The sequence below is a fragment of the Nuphar pumila genome, chromosome 15 (genome assembly GCF_984573655.1).
Source record: "Nuphar pumila chromosome 15, dmNupPumi1.hap1.1, whole genome shotgun sequence".
Taxonomy (NCBI): domain Eukaryota; kingdom Viridiplantae; phylum Streptophyta; class Magnoliopsida; order Nymphaeales; family Nymphaeaceae; genus Nuphar; species Nuphar pumila.
Window position 1 is genome coordinate 30,226,802 of NC_143263.1, and position 10,659 is coordinate 30,237,460.

General features: G+C 38.6%; 1 protein-coding gene across 1 annotated transcript; it reads left to right on the forward strand.

The window, feature by feature from the left end:
- The first annotated feature begins 3,123 nt into the window (after positions 1–3,123).
- LOC149814987 (deSI-like protein At4g17486) lies at positions 3,124–9,905 on the forward strand. Its single transcript, XM_089990129.1, has 5 exons — positions 3,124–3,441; positions 7,387–7,674; positions 7,772–7,852; positions 9,594–9,726; positions 9,859–9,905. Exons 1-4 carry the CDS (start codon positions 3,300–3,302, stop codon positions 9,722–9,724), a joined length of 642 nt encoding a protein of 213 aa, XP_089846255.1. The 5' UTR covers positions 3,124–3,299; the 3' UTR covers positions 9,725–9,726; positions 9,859–9,905.
- Positions 9,906–10,659: the final 754 nt, after the last annotated feature.

Here is a 10,659-nt window from a genome sequence, read left to right on the forward strand (position 1 = left end):
TATGCACATTGTTTAATTAATAGAATTATATGTTTAAAGATAAGCTTTAGCCATTTATTGACATCACCTGATTTTGAATGATCATTCTTCACTCAGTACACTTGGATTTGTAAATACAAAACAAGAAAAATGGAGGGAAAGAAAAAACTATGATTATATTTATGGTATTCTTTTTTAAAATGTTTGCATCAAAAAGTTTTCTTATATGATATTATTTAATTTTATTCAGGCTATCTTTCATTGAAAGACATACCATTAAGGAATTTGATTTAAAAAATTCCTCACTTTTGGATGCGTGTTTTTTTTTTAAAGGCAAGCTGGTGCAGTTTAAGGCAGACCCCTGCCAGTTATACAACCATACCATTGAGATTTGAACTTGCAGCATCTCAACACAAGGTGACGTGCACTAGCTGCTCTTACCGGAGCTAATCAAAAGTTGGTCACTTGTGTTCCAAAAATGATAGTTCAGGATGAGTTGTGGGTTTTCTGTAGAGCTTCAAAGAACCAACCTGGGTCCTACCCAAGGTTGTTAAATGCGATGAGGCGAAGCGAGGCGTTGAGCCTGCGCTTCGCCTCTGAGGCGTACGCCTCTCACAACTGGTATGGAAGTGAAGCGGTGGGAGGGGAGGCAGGGAGCGGCGGAGGAGCAGTTGGCCGACACGTGGCGGTGGATCCACCGGCACTTGGGGTTAGCACAGCCGACGAATCGGGCGGAGGAGGAAGACTTGGGGATGAAGGAGGGGATTCCGGAGGTTGATGAGGGGCAATTTGCGCATCACAGCAACGCCTCAGTACCTTGAGCGTGCGCCTCGCCTCTGAGGCGTACGCTTCAGGTACTGAGGTGTACGCCTCTCACAACACTGGTCCTACCTGACTTCGGTCAACTACAACTGAGTTTTCACGAATGTAAGACCAAGACTTGACTATCCTTAACAGGAATCAAGACAACCTAGCTCAACTCAATTGACAAAGTCCAACCTTGGGCATAACCAAGCCTCTAGGATGGCCTTTAGGTGTAGCTTTATTGAAGTGCCTAAAATCTATGCAGACTCTGACTTTGCAAAGAGTTCTTGAGCTTGGGTTAGGAACTTTTGGGCAGGATAGGTTCAGTTAGGTTTAGGTCTAAATCAATAGGTCAAACTTGGTAAACATTGTGCAGATTACTGACAGAATTCAGTAGAAAAATCAGTATAACGCCCAAACGGCAAAAATCTCAAATTTGATGGGATGATTTTGGATATCTTGAACTGATAAAATCATGATATTTTTTTAAAAGATGAAGTAATCTTGAAAAATATGATGGTACTTTCAGAATTTCACTTAAATATCAAGACATTAACATTATGTTTTATATTTTATTTTTGCTCTGTTTTATATATTTTATATATTTTACTGATATGTGTGACATTGGTTTAAACACGAACCCGACTTCGTGCCAACTCTTCCATCTGAGAAAGGCTACACTTATTCCAGGACACATCTTTCACATTTTCAAAATTTCCTTTTTTAACTAAAAAAGGTGAAATATTTATCTAGCTAAAAATCACGGGTGCAAGTTATATCAACCCAATTTATTTTATAGATGCATTCAACATGGTTTGATTGTTAAGGATCATAATTTGGATTGTATTTTTTAAGATAAAAATGTATTTTTTTGAGTCACAAAATTTTGATCCGTTTGGTATTGTTTTTTCATGAAAATACATACAAATTTTTTTCCGTTTCCTTGAATGATTTACTTGTACATTGCCAAAAACACATACAAATTTTTTTCCAATAAAGAAAATCATCAAACTGACTTGCGAGTTCCTTGTTGTAAAAGCTATAGGTAATGTTTTTTTTATTTGTAATCAATAAAAAGCTAATGTTTTAGCATTTTTAAATTGGGTTAAGAATTGCTATAGTGGAGTGCAGGGGAAATCAATAGTATATGGGGGTGGAACCCCCTTGTTTGTTTTTTTTTTCTCACATCTAACACCTGTGATCTACATGTTTTGTTTAGTGAGAGCTGACTTTTGGATCGTCGAAATCTAGCCTGCATATAGGTTTTGCCGGCGACCCAAAAATCAATAAAAGAATTGATTTTTTCTTATTCATAAAAACACGTTTTTTCATAAAAGAAAATGATCCAAGAGTCCATTCTTACTAAATTGAGCATGCCCAACACATCTATGAGGTTAGATTGTGTGAAAACTGCAACACGAGATTCAAACTAGATTGTAGGCACCATCAATTGTACCGAGTATAAACCCTTTAATATTAAAAAAATATATTTTTAATGAAATACTGTTTTAAAATAATACAAGAATACAAATGTTGCCTGTACATGTTAGTATCTCTGTCCATGTGTAATCTCGTTTAACGAGAAACATATCACCAAAATGGCGTGTCCCTGTGATATATACATGCAATGTGCTGAGCTTTTGTGGGCAAAAAAAATGAAAAAATCTTTTTTTTAAAGGACAACCTGAGGTTAGGCAGGCCCCTACTTAATGATGGCAGTGGACCGGGGCAAAGGCATGCCTTCATTTATGCATAATTTTTTATTTTAACCTCGATCTCTGCTTTTATCCATGTTTCATGTTCTCCATCTCCGGTTCAAACTGAGTGAGGCAGGGTGGGGCTTCCTTTCTCCTGTGTCTGCCATCACTAACCTTTATCCAAATCCAAATCCAAATCCAAATCCAAATCCTTACCCGTCAGTGATACAAGTATACCACTGGGTTTTGAACCGGCAACGTCACAACACAAAGGTGACGTACATTAACACTAGCTGCCGTTACCAGACAAGCGGAGCTCCAGTTGGTAAAAAGATAAAAATCTACCCAAGACGATCTCACTAAATTTTTTTTTTTTTATCGAAGGCCCGATATGAAAAAACACAAGGGTGCATTGAAAGCAGATCAGGTCATGCTGAACATGAGCGTTTTTACTCATGCCGACATCGTGGCCGTTCGTTTGCATTTTGGATGAATGCCACGTAGTTTTGTTGACTTTTGATCTTCTAAAAATGCAAATCGGATGGCCACAATGTCGGCATGAGCAAAAACGTTCATTCTCAACATGACCTGATCTGCTTCCGGGTGCATTGGTACTTTGGAAAAAAACGGACCCTCTGTTTCTGTTCCTCGCAGAGCTGTCCTTTCATTTTGATAAAAAAAGAAGGGCTTAATGGAATGGTGTTCGAGTTTTTAAGCCCTCTTTCTCGTCGTCAGGGACAAGGTCTTTCAGGCTGTGATGGTTTGAGGGTACCCTACAAATTTGAAGGGGGTGTTCTCTTGGGGTGAGTACCTTTCGCAATGGTGTCCCCTCTCTCAAGCGTAGCTTCTGAAGGTGATGGCAGCCACAAGACCCAATTGTTTCTCAACGTCTATGATCTCACTCACATCAACAATTATCTCTGTTGGTTTGGTATAGGCATCTACCACTCAGGCATTGAGGGTAACCGTGTTTCCCTTTTCTCTCTTTTGTCATGATTTTGGGTTTCTGGGAAGGAGTGAGTTTGTTTTTCTATGATGGGTTTTAGCTTTTTTTAGTTTGTAGCCTGGCAATTGTTTGGTACATGAGTTTCTTGTTGAGTTTTTGGATGGTGGGTGTGTTCTTTTTCCTGCTAATGATAGCAATTTATCATGATAGCACAAAATGCGTGGGGGAATTAGGTTTAAACTTATGGCTCTCATGGGTGATTTTTTTTAAAATAAGGCTAATATGATCTGTATGATGTTAATGTGACAACAAAATTCCTTATCAATTACAGCAGGAGTATGAGAGTCTCTAAGTAAATTGATTGACCTCTATTATAATATACACTGATAAAATTTTCACATTTTGAACGATTTAGTGATGCATCCATTTGAGTTTTCAGATTCATTACATGTTTTGCTTGTATGTGTTGTTGATGTCCTGTCTCTGTTCTTTTTCTTTTTTCTTGCTGTCTTCTTTGTTTTGCTAGATCTTTTTCTTGCTTATGATCATGAATGAAGCCTATCATGAACTTTCATATTATTGATTGTAGTTAATCATAATACGTGTACATAGTGAGTACTCTAGTTGTCATTTCTCCCATTAACTGAAAATTTTGTTTGAAAGTTGGCTGTTTGATGAGATTGTTAATCCATTCAGATAAAGATGCCAGATCAATCTAATGTTTATGATGGGGGTATGTGCTTGAACATGAGATTGAGCTTCCTTTAGTATATATGCAGACATGGCCAGCTTTGGGTTTTTGATTCTTTGAGCTTCACTGCAAGATATCCTATTTCACATGTAGAAGTAGTAGGAGTACCTTTATAATAGGGCTCTTCTTCCTTTTTTTACTAGGCTTCCCAATTGAATGGTGATTCCCTTTCATTAAGTCTACGTTCAGTTGCTTTTCATAGATCTAACAAGTCGGTCGGTCCACCTTGGATCTTGATTCTGAGAGTTGCAGAACGATGCCAGAGCTGGTATTGATAATATACTTCATTTAGTCTTAGCACCCCATGATTTAATTTGGGTATACGGCCCGGTGGTGTATGGCATCCTCATGCACGTCTCTTCAACAATCATGGTCATGTGGCATCTTGTTTATGTTGGCAATTTCCTATTGTGATTGGATAACTCCTTTAAATATCCTTCAAATGTAGGATGATGAATTCCCCTTTTTGCTCCCAATCGGCCAACTACAAAGTGGCCATCAGATTTGGTGAATCTCCCTCTTGACTTCCTTGTTCCAGTGTAGCAACATACTAGTGCAACTGCAGCTTGAATTAGTGCCTTTTTCTTCAGGTGACATTGACTCACCTTATGCTAGCTAGGAATTCCTCTCTAGGATTCCAGGAGTCTCATTAGCACCATTCGAACAATTAGTCTGATCTACACCCTGCTGAACACTTCTGTAAAACACTTGATACTTGTTGGATTTGGTGATGGTTACCTCCTCCTCACTATGCCAAACTCATTACTCGCATGCTATGGCACAAATGTTCTCTCTTGCTTCCCTTTTAAGCACATTCCAACCTTCTGATATATAGAACTGCAAGTCATGCAATATCTGATCAGATTCTGTACTTCACTTTCTTTGTAAACTTCCATCCATTGTCAATTTGAATATCTATGTAATGCATTGCCACAAACTTGATCAGCACAACTATGCAGATGCAAGCAAATAAGATCCTTTCAAGGCTTTGGTGTATACATCAACAGGCGGCAATTTATCCCTCATATATTTTGCAACACATGAAAAACTTCATAGTACATCATTCTGCTGAAAGGTTGGGCAAGTGTATCCAAATGGGCACAATCTGTGATAATTTCAACTTTCATTTTTTCTTGGTTTTCGATGATTAACAGCCAGCGTTCTTCCTGTAACTCTCCACTCTCCTGTCCCCATAATCTTCTTCATATCCTCAATGATGATAAATAATCCTGCTTTCCATGAAGCAAATTGGAGGTTTGCAACATCTGGTCATAGTCTTTGCACAGCAGTTTGATTTTTTCCTGGTAATGTGAATATGGAATAAACAACTTAGAATTAACGTCAAAGATACTCACCTCTATGGTTGAGGTCCTTAACAATTGTAAAGTGGAAGAACCTTCCACTATGCTAGCCCAAGAATGATGTTTATTGCTGGTTGTAGGCCGACCCACCCCATGGATCTCCATGACATCTTCACCTGGAGGCTCACCATGATCACATTGAGCATGCTTGAGGGGCCTGGCCCCTTTGTCACTCTCACCAGGGTGTTTTCATTCTTAAGAATAAACTCTGAGCACAACGTGCATCTATAACAACTGTTGCATTAATGAATACTGAAAGGACCCAACAAGCAGCACACAGCCTTCAGATGGTGGAGAATGAATTGATAAAACAATTCACAATTGGAATGAGTACATTCTCTTCAGAATAGTGAAAGAATACGTCTGACGATGAGATCTTGGTCTCATTGCTTAGGGATGCAAATGGGTCAGGATTCAAATCCCAAAATACATTGAGGAGTCGGGTTGGTTCGGATCCGGGACAGCCAAAATATGCAAATTCCTCTTCCTGGATCTGGCCCATTTGCAACCCTATCATTACCTCACTTAAATTGCAATAAGGGCACTAGGGCCATAATTTGAATATGGAGGCCCAAGCATCCAAATCCGTGGTATGCAGTGGCTATGTGCAAGTTGGTACATGTGTATTCTCCCCACCTTAGGGTATGTTTTGTAGCGTTTTCTCAGAGGCATTGGTCTAGAGGCTTCTTAAGTGGACCTGGGGTACCTCCATGGCTCATCCTTTTCATGACATGCAAAATGGAGTTTGTGGTAGTGCAAAATGTGTAAACTTTTTTCTCCATTTCAGCTAGAAAATAAATAAACTGTGTACAAGTCCTATGCATTTGGATTGCGTTATTATTTTTATCATGTCTTATCTCCCACATGGGGTGAGCATTACAAGTCTTATTTATCCCTTTCTGCATATTCAAAGTTCAAATGTGATTCTTGTACCATCTTTCATATCTTTACTTACTATCTCCCTCTTTATTGGTCTACCCCTTTTCTTAGTTCCTTTAATATGTATATGATCATCCTTTTGTACTGGTGTTGTTTCATGTTTCTTCATAACACATCCTTACCATCTTTAACCAGCACACTTTACTTTTCTCCTTTGTTGATGCTACATCTATTTTTTTTTTCTTTAAATGTAACAATTTCTTATCATTCCAACGATCCATCTTAACATATGTATTGAACTGGAGTTGAATGAGATAGCTGGATGGTTAAGTTAAACTATGATAAAAGAGGGGTATCAGGTTCGAAACCCATGGGTCCCCCAACTTGTCTGTCAAAAACAAAGAAAAACAAAAACAAAAACGGATGTGCCTGATCTCCCTCTCTCTCTCAATATATATATATATATATATATATATATATATATATATATATATATATATATTACTTTTTCGATAGGTAGAATTCTAGTCCTACTGTTACGGCATTGGATACTTCTGTTAACTTATCAGCCCTTTCTATGCTTGCTTCCACACTGTATCAACTGTGCTACTGTTTTAAAAGTATTGATAGATGCCAAGTTTGTTCTTGCACTTTTCAACCAAAATGTATGATGATTTGTGAATCTCCACCTGTTCATTACAGTTTTGTTCTTAACTGACATGGTTCTATCAGGGATTGATCCCAAAGTTCAAAGTTTTGCAAACTTCTGACATCAGAATCATTTTTGTGAAACATAAATTTTCATGCTTGTCGTTTTTCTCTTCCTGAGTTTATTCCCAAAACAATTTACCAAATATTCTGCATCCTTTCACTTCCCAAGTTTGTTCAAGCACCAAACTGGGTGTTATTAGGTTATTGGTTGTTCAACTGATGGACATTTCCTTGGACTTTATGTTTATCTCTGGACAGCTTATGAAATAGAATATGGATTCGGTGCCCATGATTATCCCACCAGTGGAGTTTTTCAGGTAGAACCTAAGTGCTGCCCTGGTTTTATATATAGATGCACTGTCCCTTTGGGAACTATAGACATGACACCTTCAGAGCTCCGGACTTTTATGGAATGCATGGCTGCAAAATATCATGGCGATAGGTATCACCTCATTTCTAAGAATTGCAACCATTTCACTGATGATGTTTGCATGAGATTGACTGGAAAGTCAATTCCTGGTTGGGTAAACCGCCTGGCAAGATTGGGTATGAATTTTTTGCATTCTCAATGTGTTTACTGTCTGGTGGGATTTTCTCTACCATCTTTTGACCTCAACATGATAAAACTGACTTCCGTTTTCAGGTGCATTGTGCAATTGTCTGCTGCCTGAAAGCCTTCAAGTAACCACTGTTAGACATATGCCAGAGTACCATGGATGTTCAGGTGGATCTTTTTTCTTTTTATCCCTTTTACTATGATGTGCTATGTCACAGGGACTCGACAAAAGGGCACCCGCGTCGACGCAGGTGCGGGTGCCACACCCGGTGCAGCAAACATGTCAGATAAAAAAAAAACAAAATGCCCCCACCGAAACACTCGACTCTCTCTTCCTGTGCTCGCTTCCCAAACCCGTGTCTTCCCCCTTCTCTCTTGCACTCTCTTTCGTTTTCTCTCTCTCTCTCATCTTCTCCCCTCTCGGTTTCCCTCTCTCTCGGTTCCCCTCTTCCCCCCTTTCTCTGGTTTGGAAAACGAGAGGGAAAACCAGAGCGAGAGGGATATAGGGAAACGAGAGAGAGGGGGAATAGAGGGAGAGGAGAGGGGGAAATGAAACCAGAGAGAGGGAAGAAGGAGAAGAAGAAGAAGGACGAGAGATAAGAGAAAGGAGAAGAACAAGTGGAGAGAGAGAGGAGGATGGGGGATGCGTATGTTGGTTCCTCTCTTCCTCTTCTTATTCTGTCGGTGCTGGAGGGAGAAAGAAGGCAGCGTCACCATGATTGCCAACAATGCCTCCACTGCCAGAAAGAAGGCAGCGTCACCATGATTGCCAACAATGCCTCCACTGCCACCACGTACGAGAGCAACACCCACTGCAGAACCATCCTCTCTCTCTCATAACACCTGGCACAAACCAGGTGTTAGGGTCAATTCAGACCTGAGCCAGATTCGGATCCAGATCTGTTTCTCTCTTTCTCCGGATCTGGATCAGTTTCAACATAGGTCTGAATCAGACCTGTGTCAAAAAGCTGACTCAGATCAGTCGTATCTGTATAAACTCAAGTCTGATTCAGACTTGGGTCAAAGTAACCCAGATCTGAATTGAACCTGGACCTATTCTGACCCAAGTCAGACTCAGTCTTGCATGAAAGCAGACCTAGGTCTGAATTGGACCTGGGTCTGTTGGGTTTGCTTTGACTCAGTTTGATTCAGACCTGGGTCAAAGTAAACCCAGGTTAGAATCAGTCTGGGTATACAGAGCTAGGTCTGTCCGATATATATATATATATATATATACTCCCGCACTGCTGCACCCAAGTTTTTTTAAAGTGCTGTATCACCGCACCCACACCTATGTGACATAGATAATGTGGTGATGTTTTGTCTCACATATGCATTACTAAGAAATACTAACAAGTCAATGCATGCACGTGTAAAGTTGATTTGTTCTGCTTTCACACATTCTGATGGAAACTTATGACTTCACGTTTGTATGTTATTTTCCATTTAAAAGAGCATGAAAAGTTCAGAGATCGTAAAAAAATGTTGAAACTATTTCTGTTTTGCAAATTATGTGCTTCATTTGGCTTTGGTTTCTAGTTTTGTTTTAGGATTTAGCTAATGTAAAACCATGGCCTTCATTAGTTGCAGTTCTTTGGTAGTTATCTGGAGCTAACTGTAAAAATTGGATGTGTATTGATCTGTTTTGCCCCTACTGATCCCAAACAAGAGACCAGACTATTTGAATTAATATTGGAAATTTTACTATTCTTTTGGCATCTTTGTCCTCCTGTAACTTGTCCCAGGTCCAAGTTGACTTGAGAAACAATTAGACTTGTCAGATACCCAAGTCAAGTGGCGGTTTCTGAATGCATGTATAAGGTCAATGTTTTTGTGGTTTTATTCGTCTGAGACCTGTCCCATGAATATGCTTTTAGGAAAGAACCTATTTAACAGTTTGGAAATGCAGAAGAAGAACCAGAATCGCAATCTCCTACCACTATGCACGAGCCCACAGAAAGCGAAGATGGCGACCCCGATAGGCAGCTCCTTTCATCCTCTAGCTGGGAGGTGGAATTCATCAAAGAGTTGCCAAAGTGAAGGTGAACATGATAAGTTGCATGCACTAGCAGAATGTTGAATGCATTTTAAGGACCAAACTGAAGTCCATTTTGACGTGCGGTCTGATTTGTTTTTTTTTTCCTCATGTTGTATCATCCTTTGTAATGAGACAGCTCCTTTTATCCTCTGGTGGGGAGGTGAAATTCATCAAAGAGTTGCCAAAGTGAAGGTATCTTGTGTTTTTCCTTCATTGTAGATTTTGAGATTTCTGAAAATTTGGTGAAGTATTTTGTAAAGTTGATAAAATCTTTGATTTTAAGCGATGTTAGTGGAGTCTTGGCATGGCCCATTTACAAGACCTAAGCGAGGCAAATAAGATTTGGTAAAACTTTTTGTTTTTGACCTTTAAAATCAAGTGAAAATCGAGCAAAATTTAGGTTAAATTTAGGCGAAATTCAGAGGTGAAAATCAAGCAGTAAATCATTAGATGCGTTTCGAAATTCTAAAAACATTGATATTTTATTTTTTTGAATTCAGATTACGGTAGACCCAAAAATCATATTTTTTAAAAAATGACCCATCTCGATGTGACTTAGATTTTGACCCAGTCCAAGACCCATATTAATTAGGACCTGGTTCAGTTTGAGATTCATATGGATTTGGATCTTGGATTCGGATTCAGATATAAAATCCAAATTTAATCAATTTAAAGCTTTAAATTCAATCTTAAAGTTAAATTGAATTAGAATTCTACGTTGAGAGGACTTCGAGACAGAGAAGTCACTCTCTGGAATATAAAAAAATTAATTATTTATTATTAAATAGTTAATAAAAATATTAATTAATTAAATTTTAAAATTTTATTTATCTGGATATGGTGAAGCTTCACATTTGGTGGAACTCTATCTAGATAAAGAGTTTTAGATAGATCTCAAATTAATTAATAAAAAAAATAAAAAAAATGATAATAAGAG

Bases quoted from the DNA above. Each gene is read 5' to 3' on its own strand.
- LOC149814987 (XM_089990129.1), top strand. From the start codon at position 3,300: ATGGTGTCCCCTCTCTCAAGCGTAGCTTCTGAAGGTGATGGCAGCCAC. The intron at 3,442-7,386 runs GTAACCGTGTTT...ATCTCTGGACAG, and splicing joins CTACCACTCAGGCATTGAGG to CTTATGAAATAGAATATGGA. The intron at 7,853-9,593 runs GTGGATCTTTTT...TTGGAAATGCAG, and splicing joins AGAGTACCATGGATGTTCAG to AAGAAGAACCAGAATCGCAA.